General features: G+C 40.4%; 1 protein-coding gene across 1 annotated transcript; it reads left to right on the top strand.

Annotated features, from left to right (window-relative positions):
- The first annotated feature begins 1,325 nt into the window (after nt 1-1,325).
- On the top strand, nt 1,326-16,681 carry dbndd1 (dysbindin domain containing 1). Its single transcript, XM_069173843.1, has 4 exons — nt 1,326-1,788; nt 4,735-4,878; nt 8,918-9,055; nt 15,286-16,681. The coding sequence occupies exons 1-4, from the start codon at nt 1,758-1,760 to the stop codon at nt 15,438-15,440; spliced, it is 468 nt and encodes a 155-aa protein (XP_069029944.1). The 5' UTR covers nt 1,326-1,757; the 3' UTR covers nt 15,441-16,681.
- The last annotated feature ends 340 nt before the right edge of the window (nt 16,682-17,021 follow it).

Consider the following 17,021-nt stretch of genomic DNA (forward strand, 5'->3'; position numbering starts at 1 on the left):
TTTTGTTTTTTTTAATCTGAGACGCAGTTCCCGCACTGCTGGATGAATGCATATTGCGCATGCGCAAAAAGTGCATCAGTGCCCCTTTTGCATAAGATCCTAATGTGACATATGGATAAACACTTTTATCTTGCATAATATTTTAGTGCTTCAGATCAAAGTCCCCAAATTTACAGTGTAATTATATGCCAGTAATGATATGCACCGGGGTCCAAAAGCCTAAAACCAGTTTAAAAATCTGTCATATTTTCATGTAATAATCATAAATTTATCAAATTTTCTTGCCATCTTTTCTGATGAATGACTCATTTCACGTAAATGTCTGTCTTTGAGTTTCTGAAACACTTAATTTGCTGATCACAGAGGTCAACAATGTAATGAGTAGCTATAAGATCCACCCCACAGAATTAGGTGTATTGATTTCAGGTTTGAAGTCATTCTCAAAATGTTCACTGTGGATTATCCAGTCTAAGGTAATACCCATCATTATGTTTTAAACCACTGTGGGAAAAGTTGGGGATCCTGAATACACCCTTTAACTGTTTTTTTTCTAGCCTATATGATCAATTGTACTTACAACAATATGTATTCTTCATTTAGTGGCTGGCAGGCTACTGAGCTACCCTAACTCTTTAATAATGCCAGTACTCCAAGAAAAATGGAAGACTGGGCTTAATATGGCAATTTTCTTTGTCCGCTGTATCTGTTTTGTTTTTTCATTTTGGCTTTGTGCATTGGGAGCAAAACTTGTTTCTCTTGTAATTAATAACATTGCTGAATCCAACTCATGCTCCAAAGCGTTTCATACTGGGGTCAATTAACAATGTTTTCTAAGTACAAAGTGTACTTCGACTCTTTTGATGTTGGCAAAATTGAAGAACACAATCACATGACTACCTGAAGTGATCAGATCCTGCCACTAGAGGGCGAGCTCTACCAGCGTATTCCTCTGAGGAGACAGACGCACCATTTCTTTCTTTTTTGGAGGTTTGGGATTCGTATTTTCGCCAAGTATCACAGACAAACTGAATTTAACTGCCACGTATCTCCTTTTAATCACATGTCTTGCTGTCACCCAGGCACCACGTCTGAGATGTTTGACATCATAACTTGCCTTCATCCACATATTGTTATGCCAGATTTATGCATATGTGAACTCGTACACTCTGGGATGGTCTTTCTCCCCCACACCCAGTTTCCCCCCTCCAGTGGTCCATAACCCTCCCTGACACCCCATCCCCATTCTCTCTCTCAGTCTGGGCAGGCTGCCAGCTCAGCCCTCCCTCCCTCTCTCCCTTTCTCTTTCTCTCCCTCTTTTGCTCTGGATCTCTCTCTGTGTATTCTGTACATACCAAGCCAAGCCTCACAATGCTGCGTTCACTAAACCAAGTGGCTTAGTAATTTGCTGCGATGTCGCTGTTCCCAGACCTCCCTCTCTGCGCCGGACTCGCTCTGTGAGGCAGTGCAGCAGCAGTCAGACAGCTCTGATGGCTGAGCAGCGAGGCAGGTGGACTGTGCGACAGGAGACACCACTATCACCTGTTCGGGAAACATAGAAGAGCAGCAGCGGACAAAAAAGGGAGCAGAAACCCACAGTCAGTTGAGGGCTTAGGTCTCACTGTGTCCACCCCTCTTTACTCTCTCATATGCACACACACATTCACACACTCCCCTTGCCTCTCCCCTCTTTCTTCCCTATTTGTCTCCTCCACTCTCTGATGCTGGTGTGAATAGCAGGACACCCTCGGCTGAGCTGCATGGAGGCACAGGGAGGGGCAGGGAGCCCAGGTAAGAGCCATTTTCTATTCTTTCTATTCTGTGTCCTCTGCTTTCACTCAGTATGTATTGTATGCAATAGTGTCTTTTTTTCTATTTTGAGTGACTTGTGCAATGAGGAATCTGCCTGCTGTCTTTCTTCATATATTTGTAATTGGGGACTTGCTGAATGATTGGACCATCATCTCCTTGAATAACGTTAGTGATATGAGTAACTAACTCTTGTCCAGTCAGGAGTTTATCACTAATATCGGTTAAATCTAGATATAACAGTACAACAGTGCTCTATCTGGGATCTTTTCCTCATTTCTACATCTAAGCCTCATGTTTAATCTGTATGGCCTCACAGTGCAGTTTTTTTTGTTTTTTTTTAATGTTTACCACTATAGCTCAACCACACAAAAGCTTAATTGATGAAATACAAATTGCAAAACAATAGTGGATGTATACGGCCTTTGTGTAAAAGCCGTCCAGAAAAGCCTGTGCTATGTGGTAGCACTGAACAATGCATCAGTGGCAGTATACGGTACCATCATTCAAAGGGCTGATGTTTTGGCTTTACGTTTATCTACATCGCTTGACTTGGATACTATTAATAGTATCCAAGTATCCAATACTATTAATAGTATCCAAGCCTCTATTAATAGTATCCAAGTCTTAAATGGCATTCCCATGTGCTGCAGGAAAAGATCGGACATAAACTTTGATAAATGAGAAGATATGCATCTCATAATGTTCCAAGTGAGGCAGAGAGGTGGTTTATTTGTCACTATATTACATTAGTTGTCACTGATGCATTCAACCTCTATTACTTTGTTGTGCCTTGGGGTCAAATATTTTTTCTGCCACTGTAAATTGCAATTTTTGCAGATACAATATGTTTTCTAATTGGACGATGCCTTTTCCTGCTATGTTTTGTTCCAACTATCATTATTTACTTACAGTAACTTTTGGCAGTTGTACAGTACATCTGTCTCATCCTCCCTCCCCCTCTCGCCGTCTTTACACCTCCCTCCATCTGCCTCTCTGTCGAGGGTTAGGTGAATCGCAGACTGTCCTGGCTAACAGCTCGAGACAGGGTCAGACACATTCTGAAAAGGGTCCACGTGAGACAGCAAACTTCTATTCTCATAATTTCCTGTGGCGTCTTCCCAGCCAGCTCGGCAGGTGGTGGATAGATCAGACCATCTGTGTAAACTTGTCTTCCTTTTACATGTGCATAAAAGTGTGGCTTTCTTAAAAGCTCTTTTTGTCTGTCACTGATTAACATCGCGACTGAGAACCAAACTCATCTTAATATGTGGGCATACATGATTCATACTGTATAGTCAGAGCCAATATAGCTACATAGGTGTGGATTTGTGTTTTTATGTATCTGTGGTCTAAAACAAGCGCCTTTTCTTTATGTCACATATAGTCAACCATGTGGACTCTACATTTCATTACACAACACACAGAGGATGAAAAATATGGCAAATATGTTTGGTATGAATGCACTGCAACTCCAGAGTCCACTATTCGATAGATGGAAAGAAATAATGTGTCTTTGCTGAAGACGATGACAAAAATGGAAACCCAAGCTGCTGGTAGATGGTCTAAATATTGAACAAACATTTCATTATAACAGCAGAGGTAAAGCTATAGTTTTTCAGTTTGTGTGGCTCCTCACTGGGGCCATTGGTCAATTACCAGAAATAAACACCGTACTTCTCAGGGTCCAATCAGAATCCGTTATGTTCAGCCTTTGCCTGGGCCGTAGCACACTTTTCATCTGAAATAAGAAATTCAATGCTCTTGGAACATACTGCAAGTAGAAATGGTTCCAGCCATCTGGTGAGGCCCACCGGGAAGCTGTTCTACTCCCACACTATATTGCGTCAACTTTGCATTTTATCATGAAATGGCTATACAGCAATAATTTATGCAAAATGTTGCTCTACACGCACGACTCTTATTTGTTTTCATTTTAGATGTACATTTTTAGTGGTGTGGTACTGTTAGCCTCCAGCTCTCTGACCCTCTAAAAGACAGCAGGTGTATGGATGAATGGATAGTTTACATTGTGATACAGTATATTTATCCAGCAACTCCTGAAGTACTGGTTACCTTCTCTTTTCTTACCATTAAATGTGCATCACTTCTGTACACCTGTCCTTTCATCACCCAGCCTTCTTCCTCACTGTACTGTGTTTTCAGCTGTGTCAAACAGGTGAACACTTAACCTTGATCAAGTTTAACCATTTCAGAGTTTATGCACGCTCCCGAATCTGCAGGCATGCTATTTTAAGTGCCTTCTATTTTCAGACTTCCTTAACAGCCTGTGTGAACTTTTTTTGAATAGATATTTGAGATTGTTTTCCAACCGGCTTTGAGTGAAGTGCATGACTCGGCTTTCAGCATTAATTTTCTTTATAGAAATCTGAAAATGACAATAATGTAACAATTAATGAATTAGACTTCTTCTCAAAGCATTTTAAGCCACTTTCAATGACTCATACAGCTATAAGACCTTTAACAAAGTGTGTACACATGCACACAAACTGCTCATATTTAAAACCTGTTTAGACTGTATGGATGTTAGGAAGAATGTATTATAGGGCAAAATGCCCAAAAAAACTGAGATGCCTAAACATTAGGAGGTGTGTGTACCTGGGGATTAATGGGTGGCTTCTGTCTGAGTTGGAAAACACATAATTCTGGTTACACAAGCAGGATTATCACTGATAAACACGGGAGCGAGCACTGTCTTCTGTAAGTACAGTAAATCTCCAAGTAATTCCTTCTTTTTCATTACCACAAGATGTGTGTCCATATTATTGTGATGCCTCAAATTGTGCTCCATTAGATCTAAGGCTGATGGAGAAATAAAACAGTTTATAATGTCATCTTTTATTTCAAATCTTTACCTTTTTATTCTCTTTGCTCACCCTCTGTTACTGTGTCTGTCTGTGATAACAGAGCCCAATAAAGACATCCAGAAGCTGCTGAAGCCCTCCAGCTCAGGTGACCTATCCAAGGAGCTGTTCCAGCACCCATTTGGGGAGGAGGAGGGCAGCCTGTCAGGACACTCTGCTAGCCTGCTGCACATCACTGAGAAGAGACGTAAGTCACATGGGAAGGGGTAAAGAGAGGGTGAGTGAAATAGTGGCGAATATTCATTGGCTTTAAAGAGGTGTTACGGTTTAATTATGGGTGGGAAATACCTGATCAATTGCGAGTGTCTTCAGTGAAGGAGATAAGGAGAGCAGAAGATTTCTCCTGTTAAAGAGAGTCGTATCGGTGATAATTAATCCTGGGTTGCGCTGTAAAATCTATTGATGCACAATGAATCTTGTGGAGCACTAATACATTAGTTACGCACACATCATTTCACATTTATAATTATGGGCTATCTTTAGTATATTTTTGTCCCATATAGTCAAGGTTTATCTTCTCAGGTCTTGAATCCCGCTGAAGGATCATTGCCTATTTTAGGTATTCTGGTCCCACAGCCTCAAAGATCACTGCACCAGAGCTTCCACTGAAAGGACTCATTGTGCATCAGTCCTATACAGAGGCTTCCTTGTATGTGCCAGACTCCCAGGGCACAGAAAGGCAGAGAGGGATACAGGGGCTACATGGGTGACAAGACAACCTTTATGTGCTTCACCAACTAAACACGTTTTCAGAGTGACAGCTCCCCCAGAGGTCTGTGTCTCTGTGTAACCCACTAACTAGCCATGTACCTGGCACGTCCGCTAATAGGATGTGGTAAGATATGTACACGGAGACAAAGACAAGCCAAGACCAACCGTAAGAAACATCATCATTTGTTCAAATATTTGATCAAAAAGATGATGTCAGCTAAATGATCGGTGCTCTGACTCCATGTTATTCGTCAAGGATTTGTAAAGCACCACATTGTGCAGCTTCACCCTGAATGACACAGAAACAATTCTCTACTAGTGCCGCAGTTTTTCTCTTCAAAAAAGGGGGACCACAGTTGCTCCTGAGTCATCTGCAACATTTATTTTTAGTCCCAGGGCAAACAGCATACCTTAAAAAAACGAGCATCTTATAAGTATCCCAGAAAAGATCAAGTTAGATTTTGGTTTGCTGAAAATACAACATTGAAAAACAGCAACATGCAGTACAGGTAGATGCACAGATAAATACAAACCCATATAGAGCTGCAGTGGGAACAAACGGCATTTTATTATTGTGATCAGGCGGATGAGAGGGAATTGATGATTAAAAAATGTATGTTGACTGCTCATACTCTGTGTTTCTGTAAAAGCAGAAACGGACAGTCGCAGTGAGGAACAAAGGAATTTGGGATTTCCAAAGAAAACGCTTGGGCATAGCTTATGTTATTCTATGAAAACATGTCACAAAAGTCTTCCAGTGAACCGTGCTTTATTTACCAAACACCATCAGGGGGATGAATAAAGCATGATGTACTTGAGAAGAGTTGTGTGGCATGTTTTCATTTTGATGCACTCCCATTGAAACACTCACTGGTCTGTACCTTGCTGAGTTTGCATTTAGAGTTACAAATTACAGATTATTCCCTTGTCAGTTCTTGATTAGCATCTGGACAAGGTTATATATTTTGTCTTTGAACAACACTGTAAAATGGTGCATGGACTGCAGTCATTGGGAGGGGGAAAAAAAAAACACTTGCTAAAGATTGTATTGGTCTCAGAACAATAATTTCTTTAGCAACTGTTTTTTTGGCACTGCATGTTTGGTAGTTCATCCTCGTCTCAACTGTATTCAGTCCATCCGAGCACATAACAATCTGGACTGATGACCTGAGTGGCCAGAGAGAGAGAGAGAGAGACAGACAGACACAGAGAGAGAGAGAGAGAGAGAGAGAGAGAGATTATTCAGATCCAACATGCAAGGCACATCCCTCCTACTCTCTTATCTCTTCTCCCAAATGTGAACCCCTCCCTCATACACATCCTCCTATTCTTTGTTCCTTCAGTTGAATCCATGTGTATCTTTACATGCAGAAAAGGGAAAGGAGGAAAAAGGGAAATAAAATAAAAGGAAAACTTCTTTAAGAACACCAAATTAACACCATGAAAACAATTATCTTTTTGCTGTGGTTTTCAGAATTAAAGGAAACTTCACATTGCTTTGCAGTGAAATGAGGTGACGTTCATTTCACACACATTGACTACAAAGACATGAATATTAGGGGCATGCTGAAAAAAATAAAATTTACATATATGTCAGGAAGGATTAAAAATTAATCGGAACACAAAAATGTGACTTTACAGACCACCAGCCTGTTTGCTTTCTGTGAAAAGGAGGTGGTCGTCTCTTGGATCTACTTAAGACGGAAGACCCTCCGTTTTTTGGTCTCAGCACAAATTCTCAGTCCTATCCACCGACATCTCGGAGCTCCCCTGATTGGCTTTTGAAAGGGAGGCAGTTGTTTCAGTGGGTCTGCCTGGGATTGAAAACATACTGATTAATTATTCAGAGAGACAGGGTGTGGAAGAGGGGAAAAAAAGAGATGGAGGAGAGGTGGTTAAAAAACAAACGCAGCAGGATAGGAATAACCTTGTAACCAATTGAAATGAATGGCTGAAAATGGAGAGTGTGATTTGTTTTACAAAATGCCTTTCTGTCATCTTCATCTACTTTCTCTCTCTTCCGTTTCCCTTTTATTGTTTCACATTTAACTTCTTACCTAGCTTTAGCGCTCCCTCTTCTCCCATCCTCCTGCTTTTATCTTCATCTCCTCCCACACAATTTCCTCCATGTTTAACTGCTTCTGGTTTCTTCTTACATCCCAGAAGGGAGGTTTGAAAGGACAGATAACCTTATGCAAGAAACTTTCAGCCTGGAGAAAAAGTAAAATATATTCACAACCACACTAGCGAAGCAATTTGTAGTGATGAAAAATAGAAAACAAACAAACAAAAAAATTTTTTTACATGAGTTTCTTCAACCATATTTGCAGTGCTTCTCCACTGAATAATTGTTAATTGTTTTTAAATGTCCCTTTCTTTTGCCATATGTTTTGATGCTTTTATGTGAAGCACTTTGAATTGCCTTGTTGTTCAAACGTGCCGTACAAATAAACTTGCTTTGCCTTGAATATAACCAACCACTATCAGACAGCAGACATAGACGCATGACCAGAGCTTTGGATGTGAAATCGCTCTGACTGTTGAGTCCTACATAGCTGTGATGTGTGATAATGCAGGGAGTGCCATTTGTATTCTCTTATCATCACTACCTCTTTATTTTTCTATCCACGTGTCTCCTGGTATTTCTGGTGTTGAGTGATCTTAATATATTTTAAACATGGCCCAGTGACCAACCACTGCCTCAGCAAGATGAATCGTCTTCTACAAATCAATATGTGCTCTATCAGGAGGATGATGCAGGGAATTAAATGTAGCAGCAGACAAAGAGCTGCGGGAGATTGGCCATGCTTCCTCAGCCTGAAACATTGTTTTGAAACAGCCTGGAAAACAGCACGCAAACACTACAGGATAATAACAGCTTTCAACCCGTCGTGCAACCCCTCGCTTTCTTTGCACCCACGGACGACCAATCATGCGTTTCATTCAGACTTGACTTAACATGGCAGGCTGGTGTCCCGTGAATATGACCCCGTTGTGTGCAGGAATGGAGAGTCCTGCCTGCTGAAGTATCAGGAGCCTGTGGAGAAATTAACAGGTGCAACACACCCAGTGGAGATTACAGTGCGTTACAGAACTGGCTATTTTCATCTTCACTGAGCTCTCGTTTCAATTCATCAGCCACTGCCTGTGTCGACACACAGGCGTCATGCTGAAACAGAGACTCTGATTACAGCAGGGGGGCAAATTCAAGAAATGTACTCTGTGAAATATCTCTGCAGTAGAGAGCAAGAGATGTACAGATACAAGTGAGCAAAGGAGTAAAAATGAAATTGATTTTACAATAGTTCTTCAAGAGCCAACTATTGATCTGATCATGAGTACAATGGAGATTCAAGAGAAGCTTACTCAAGTTGTTCAAAATATGTAGTTAGTCGTTCCACTTCTATTAAAGAGCTGCTTTTCTTCTGCACTGTCAGCAAAAGTGAGTGGATCATTTTAATCTCTGCTCTTCCCTCCAGACTAAAAGCGTGTCGTTTTCTCTCTCTGCCTCACAGAACCACTGAGTAGTGTGTCTTCTTTAGAGGTGCACTTTGACCTCCTGGATCTGACTGAACTGACTGACATGTCTGACCAGGAGCTGGCTGAAGTGTTTGCTGACTCGGATGAGGAGAACCACAATGAGTCCCCAGCTGGTAAGGCCTATTTAAAGTACATTTATGTTACAATAAACAATAATAATTTATAAAAAAAAAAAAACAACAACATTAGTTTGTTTCAAGGTTTGTAAGAAAAAAAATGCACAGTCATGTAAAAAACTACGTCTCATGCAAATTGTTGACTTTCTGACATGAGAACAAGCAAACATTTGATACCCTAATCAAGTTAGATATCATGCCAGAGCATGTAATACACCCATCAGTCCACAAGTGGGTGCTGTGTCAGTGTCACATTTTGCCTGACCCAGGCGTAAAAAGCATGTATGTATGACCAAGGTTGCAGAGGGTCATGTGAAGAAGCCACCAAGAGTGATAAAGTCCATGTAAGTAGAAGTTTGGGAAGAGTCTTTCCCGGGAGACCGGTGCTTCAGTGGATGAGAAAAATAATGTCAGTTACGTAATGTAACATTCTACTTTAGTGACATACATGCATATAATGTTACTTACATAAAGTTATTTATTTTACCCAAACCATGATCTTTTCCCTAAACCCAACCAAATGGTTTTTGATGCCTTTGCAACCTTTTGCCTTATAATAAAATTTTAGTTTGAAGACTTGGTTTAAAGTGAGAGTATAGGTTAAAGTTAGAGTATTGGTTAGGAATAGAGTAGTTATATTTTAGTGTCCAGGAACTGATTAAGTCCTCTAAAGGGATGGAAACGCAAACCTGTGTGTATGACTGTGGGTGTGTGAGAGTGTTTTTATATCATTATGGCCCAGCAGGGTCCTAAAAAGGCCTGCTGAGTTATAACGATCTGAAATGTCATGTGACCCCTTCAAGGACTCATTAAAAAGTCCCTGAAGTGAAAAGAGCAGTTTGCCTGGTCTAACGATTCTTACGAGACATTTATATTTAGATTATGGAGATTAGTCTCATTTAGAATACAAGTGATTTCTTTTATTCTGAAAAGCAGCAAGGAAAAGATATGTTGAGTTGGGACTGCATTACACCAATCACACACAGGCCAAATTAATCAAATGCAGTGCAGTAGATGAGCCTTGTGCATATTAAAGAGTGGAGACAGTTCACTGTGTCACTGCAGCAGGTACAAAAGAAAAGACGAGCACATCTTTCTCACTATTTGCATGGGGAAGCACTAAATATTTACCATATTTCCTGCATGTGGACAGTGAACTCTCTCCTCTGCTACTCCCACCTCTCAGCATGCACATAGAGCTTCATGCCAGCCCACGAGCTAAAGGTCCGGTTTAAGCAACATAATGCATATTCTGTGCAAGGATAGTGTTGGTACACATTTTCTAACAAAATAACAAAACAGACTTTCAATCTTGGTTTTATCATTAATTATGGCTGTAATGAATTCTCATACTCTGTGTGAGAGTACATAATCGGTTCAAAACAGGAAGATGTTGACTACATGTACGCAGATATCTTAAGACGGTTTGAATCTGCAGTCTGAATCCACTGAAACCCACAGTGCTGATTGTGTGATCAAACATGTCAAACCTTAACAAGCATCTTAAAACCTTACGAAACAGGGCTTTTATAATTTCCCTTATATGCGCTCCTCTCTTTTCAACAGCATCTTTCCCTCCCTTCCTTCTCATTTCTGTTTCTTGCTAATGTTCTATATCATGGCACAGCTTGTTAAATGTGAGATATCCACAGGGCCATCTGTGCTATATGTTGCTGCCTGAAGCGCCACAGACACTTATTTAAATTAAAGATGTATCTTATGTCCAGAAATTATTTTCCTTTGTCTCCACTGTTTTATGCACAGTGTTTTATGCATGTATGTACTGTAGGGTATATACAATGATATGCTGACAACCGTAGTGTTAGGCTTCAAACATTACAGGAACTCTACCAACTCAGTCACACTAGATCGGTGATAGCAGCCGATTTACTTAAACCTCCAATTTTTGGAACATTGAGACCCCAGTAGAAACAAGTAGTGAACAAAACACTGACATATTATCACCTTATTTACACAGTTCCAGAGCAGCATTATTCATTGGAGTTGTTTCCTGGTGAATAACGGCACTATGATCTGTTCACTTATGATTTTAATGTCTTTGATGCATCATGTCAAATTTTGCTCACATTACAAGATCAATTTGTTGAATAGTAGTAGCTCTACAAAGTTTGACAGCTTTTAAAAAAATATATAAAAAGATGCTCTTATTCACTCAATCATAATTAAACACATGATGCACGAGGTTCTGAGAGCATCTAAAGAAGTTGACTGACGTTCAGGGTAAAACTGAAGCCTTAAACAAAAAGTCTGTAACTTAATATATGACATAGCCTCTCTGCAAACACTTGAATCCATCCTGCTTCAGCCGAACACCATTTTAACTCCTCTCCAACTCCACCACACCAAGTTTCCTCCGCCTCTTATTAGACACAGGCCGCAGCTGCTTTTCAGTAGCCAGACAGTAGAGATGCAGCAACAGCCAAGCAACCCCCAATCTGCTGCTCCACTTTCTGCTCTTCATGAGGAAGCCCTGCTTTCAGGAGATATACAGCCAGACACTGCTATAATGATGTTAAACAATTATTTTTTACAGCCGTTAAACCCAAGAGAAAAAAAAACACCCTATAATTCTTGACCATGTGATGAGTTCTTATTGTTAATAATTCTAGACATTCTCACAATGAAGTAGCATGTCACTCACTCTTGTATTTTTACCAGCCTAAATCATGAATAAAAAATAGCTCAGCCTTTGAGAATAGAGGGAACATTTATTCCTTTTTGGAAGTCTTCAACCTTTTGACATCAAAAGCGTTCAAAAGTGGTGCTTCTCTTCCAAAAAAAACCCTCTCTCTATTAGGGTTCACAGGAAGGTGGTGGACTCAAGTGCATGGCACTGAGGCAGTAAATTAAAGTAAAGAGAGTTCAAAAAACAGACAATGTCCGAAAACACAAATGGAAAAAACCAGAACAAAGGTCTGGTAGACACTGTGAGGTTAACAGGACAGAGCTACCTGATGGGAAAACGAGACACCGGTGGGTCCAGAAACTGCCAGGAAACTAAATAATGGCAGGAAATAAAACAGACAGGTGGAGGATTCCAAAATAAAACATGAAGCGATTACAAAGGGTCCACATAGAGTATGACACTCTACAAGTGAGCTATTTTTATTTCACACACAAAATCCTCCTCTCCTTCATCGCCTGTTGTTTTATTTGCCTTTTTTTATTTATCCTGATTCCAAGTCTCCTGCTCCATGTCTGTCTCACAGAAGATAGATAACAATTTAAGATAGATGTAACCACCAGGATGGCTGTAGACCAATGGCAGAAGGTTTTGATTGTAGTGCTAAGAATTGCAAAAAGTCACATGATCACAAAAGACATTCGGTAATAAAATAACAGTACAGCTTAAAGTAGGCCTTGTAAACACGCAGTGTAAATTGATGTCTTGGTGAATGCTGCAAGCAATGTTTGCTGCTGTAAACATTTGTAGGCCAGACTTGTATCCCCGTCTAAATGTTTTGAATTAATTTAGCTTAATTGTGCAATACATATTTAACGGAAAAGAAAACACCATACTGCAAAACTGAATAATTTTCATGTGAACAGAGATGTTCTGCTGTCTCATACAGATGTTGTGTTGTGCAGACAATGACAGCAGTGTGTGTGTGTGTGTGTGTGTGTGTGTGTGTGTGTGTGTGTGAGAGAGTGTGAAAGAGAGAGAGAGAGAGAGAGAGAGAGAGAGAGAAAGGGAAAGGAATTATCTATACAGCGACTTATTGCCCAAATCTCAGCTGTGAGGACCAGCTGTTCTGTTTCATCTGGATTGCCTAAAATCTCATTATTCAGCCCTCTAGTTTCACACAAGAAGTCTTGAACAATCCTGCTAACACTGTATGGTGCAAAGTGAATTAGAACTATTCTATGAAAGCCATCGGTGACTTCAAGGTTAGACTTTAATTTAATTATTCTCTTTTGAAGTTTGCATTGCAAATGTGGGTCAGGTAGCATTGAGCTGTGCTGTGTGAGCAGGAGGCTCTGCAGGAGCTGAGGAAGGAGGGGAAAGAGAAGAGCAGAAGATGGATGAGGGAGTTCATGCTAAATGTAGGTTCTTAAATAATTCACTTTCCCCTGATGGAAACAAGGCCTGATCCTTCAAAAGCCATTTAAACACTTATCATAATCATCAGGAACTCCTCTTGTACATTACTTATACATGTCTGTGTCTTGTTTGTTTTCTTTACTCTACTGTCTGTTTTTTCTAGTTTCCCTCTGTTCATTTCTATCGGTTGTACTTCATAGCTAGAATCCAGAGAGCTGAGAACAAACAGTAACTGGTGTTTCATCGAGCGTCTCTTTCTAGAGCAGCTACAGAGACGCTGAACAAAAGGATGATGTCCAATTGGTTTGCTATTTGTTTCACACTCAAATGAGCTTGATGAACCATAAAGCCACATTCCTGAAAAACTACCACAGGCTTATCTTTGGTCCCCTGTTCTTTGTCATTGGACCAGTAACACAATTGTAAATGATGCCTTTGCAGACTATGTGCTATTGGGTTTCTGTTGTGTTGATTTTTTTTTTATTTTTTTTATTTTTTTTATATTCAAGTCATAGGAGTTGTGTTAAAGGAGCTAATGGTTTTGAGGCAGAATAAAAAGTAGGTTTAATGGATGAAGTGATGCAGAAAATAAGAAAAATGAACAAATTCATTTTGCATCCATAGTTTGTCGAGTATTGAGTATGTAATGCATCATTCTCAGATCCTTCGGTGATACTGTTCGACTACATTACATCAGTAGTGTTTGTAGTGGAGGACAGAAAGATCTCACTGGAAACACAACAGATAGGAATACAACAGGCCACACCCTAATAAGTGATACCAACACAGGTGTTTCCAATCTGCACATTAGCAGTGATGTCACATCTTGATATGTGACCAGAGGAGAAGCATGTTGTTAAGTTTCAGCCCTCAGAGGGTGCAGCAGCAGCAGCAACAGCAACTTTCTGTCTTGTGTCAGTCAGTGGTAGCATGCACAAGTAAAACAAGTGTTGTTTACCTTAAATGGGTAAAAAAGAGACAGTGCATGTACATGTGCACATATGAACACAAATTTGGTGTTCCACAACAATTGTTTTCCCTGTGCCTTCACTGGTTGTTGGTAGAAGAGTGTGGTGTTTCTGAAACCTTGCGTTATGCAGAAAGATCTAATGGCAGCTAGCCAGCAGCACAGTAGGAATAGAGCGCAGTACCCCCATAGCTTCATAAATGAGAAGAGAGAAAGGGAAAATCTATTTATATTGTGGGGAGGTTTGTGACTGGTTTGCAAACATACTCCTCGGTGTTTCTTTTTCCCCCTGAATTCATCAGTCTTTTAATCAGATGCCACGATGTTGGATATGAAGAGAAATCCGAGCAAAGCAACAAGGAATGCAAAACAGTTGTACGTGCATCACTCAGACAGTTACACATTTACACAAATATAGTTTGTACACACTGCAGCCAGACATTTATATAACTGCATAGAGAGCACAAGCAGCCATCAGCAGGTGTTTGTGGCGCTTGCTGCAGCAGACTGTCTCCATGATGCTGAGGAGGTTGATGTCCCTCTCATTAAAAACCAGTGGAGATGCCATCAATCAGCTGAGATCAATATGCCTTTTCTTCCTGACCCCTTTCTCTATCTCTTTGTCTTTCCGTCTCTAATGCATGTAAGGAAATTGATGTGGCTTTAGGGAGTATGACGTTTATTTAGGAGACCTAACATTAGGCTCATACCAGTAGTAAACAGACGGAGGCAGTTGTGAGCCCTCAATCAGTCAACCCTTCTATCCTTTGTTGTCCTCCTGGGAGGCTCGACATCACCACCAAGTGGTCTGAAACGGTAATGACCACACACACACAAAAGAAATCTTTGTACAGCTAATCTTAAAAATAAAACAAAAGAAACAGCTGGTATGAGAGGGTGAGGCTGTTTTAAGTTGCAGCAGAGAGGTTATTTCTAGTGTTTATTTATTTACGCCTTCATGCAAAGAGTCTGCACATTTGTGTTAGAAATATTCTTGTATTCTCTTGGATCATTTTAGATGCTTCAGTTGTGAGAAAACAGTTTCTTACCTCAATTTAAAATGTAATCAGTGTGATCCTGATCATCTTACATGTCAGCTACACAGCATGAGTTCCTTTTGTTTGTTTCCATATTACATGAAATAACTGTCCGTCAAGACTTTGGGTTCCTGTGAGTCCTTTTGTGTTTTGTTCTCAGGTTCCCACCACCCTGCGCTGCCCCGAGGTGGGTACATGCGCTCCCCCTCGTGGACACGCTGCAGCAAAGTCGAGCCTCCACGAGAGAGAAAGCACCACAGTGACTCAGACACCGCAGAGCCCTTAGTGAAGCTGGAAAGGCCAAAGCAACCATGATATCTGACGTGAAACAGCTGGAGCACAGAGAGAGAAACCCCAGAGCCAGACACACAGCCAGAGTGGTGACACAAAGCGGACCAAAAGGCCTCCATCTGCCACCAGGCACTCATGTTTCATGTTGCTGACAAGTTCAGGAGAAACTCTGGACACTCTACTCTAAGATGTTGAGATGTGCAAACTACATACTCTCCTCCTCTCTCCCTGTCCTATCTGTTGCACACACACACACACAAACACATGCAATCCTGGTGTTTTTCATGCAAAGAGTTCTTGAGGCGCTCTGGGCTGCCATATGATTTGAAGTTTTGTTTTTTGGATGACAGTTAGGGTATGATGTCAGCAGAATAACAGCACCCTCATGTTTACAGCCCCAGGGTGTGCCTGCACAGAGTGACACTATAAATTGTGTTCACAAACTGAGGCTTGACCTTTCGTGTGATGTTCGGACTATAGGAATCACACTGAATTAATAGGACATTAGATGAAACATAAATCAGTTGTTCAAAATAAAATATCTGATGCTAATTTAAACTTTTTGTGTTGCTTGTAAAGGTGACAGGGTTTTCTGTGGCCTCTAAGGAAGGTAGCTTGAGGAGTGGATGGGGGTCTCAGTGAGGCACAACTCTATCCATCACACCTTCTCCACCTTAATGAAGAATGTGTGTGGTTATTTTAGATTGCCTACATAAAAAACATTGCACTTCTTTCACTGAAATGTATTTACAATGCCCTCCAGAATTATTGGCATTTGGTGCAGATGACCAAAAAGATAAACAGACCAAGTAGCAGCTATATGCAATACACTTTTCATACTCAACTAGTTTTTCTAAATTTAGTTAGACTTTTTCCATTTTTCTTATCATTGCAAAAATGATGGCCGCCACGGTAGCTGCTGCTGAGAAAATTACAGTCATCCTAAATTACTCGTTGAATTCCAGAGACATGCATGATTAGATGGATTATACTTGAAGCAGTTAGAAATGAAGTTAAAATCACACTACGGTCGGGTGGATTTGTGTGGATGCCAAAAACACAACAAAGTGCCAACAATTTTGTAATCATCTTTCAAAGGCTGAATTTAACTCCTGTTGCAATATTTCTTATCTTTGTGAGCAGAAGGAATAGCTGATTACTTGATTTATTTGTCATGTGTTAAGCTTGTCTATACCAGGAGTGCCAATAATTCTGAATGCTGTGACACGATGGATCAAAAGTGAAGAATAAAGAAAAAGAAAAAGTTTTGGGTATTGTGTGATTTATACTACACTTAGGAGGAGTCCCATTCTGTACGGTTTACTCAGCAAACACTTCATAATTTAAGTATTTAGTTATGCTAAAATATACAAATCTCATAAAATGATACTGGTGCACCATCAATAACTTGTCACAGAACAGCAGGCTTACAGTTAATCTTTTGTTCACTGTAGACACTGCGTTCTCTAAATAGTACACTGCTCAAAAAAATAAAGGGAACACTTAAACAACACATTGTAACTCCAAGTCAATCACACTTCTGGGAAATCAACCTGTCCAGTTAGGAAGCAACACTGATTGTGAATCAATTTCACCTGCTGTTGT

This window comes from Embiotoca jacksoni, unplaced genomic scaffold, assembly GCF_022577435.1.
Source record: "Embiotoca jacksoni isolate LCO1_2020_lvr unplaced genomic scaffold, fEmbJac1.0.p SCAF_6, whole genome shotgun sequence".
Lineage (NCBI taxonomy): Eukaryota > Metazoa > Chordata > Actinopteri > Embiotocidae > Embiotoca > Embiotoca jacksoni.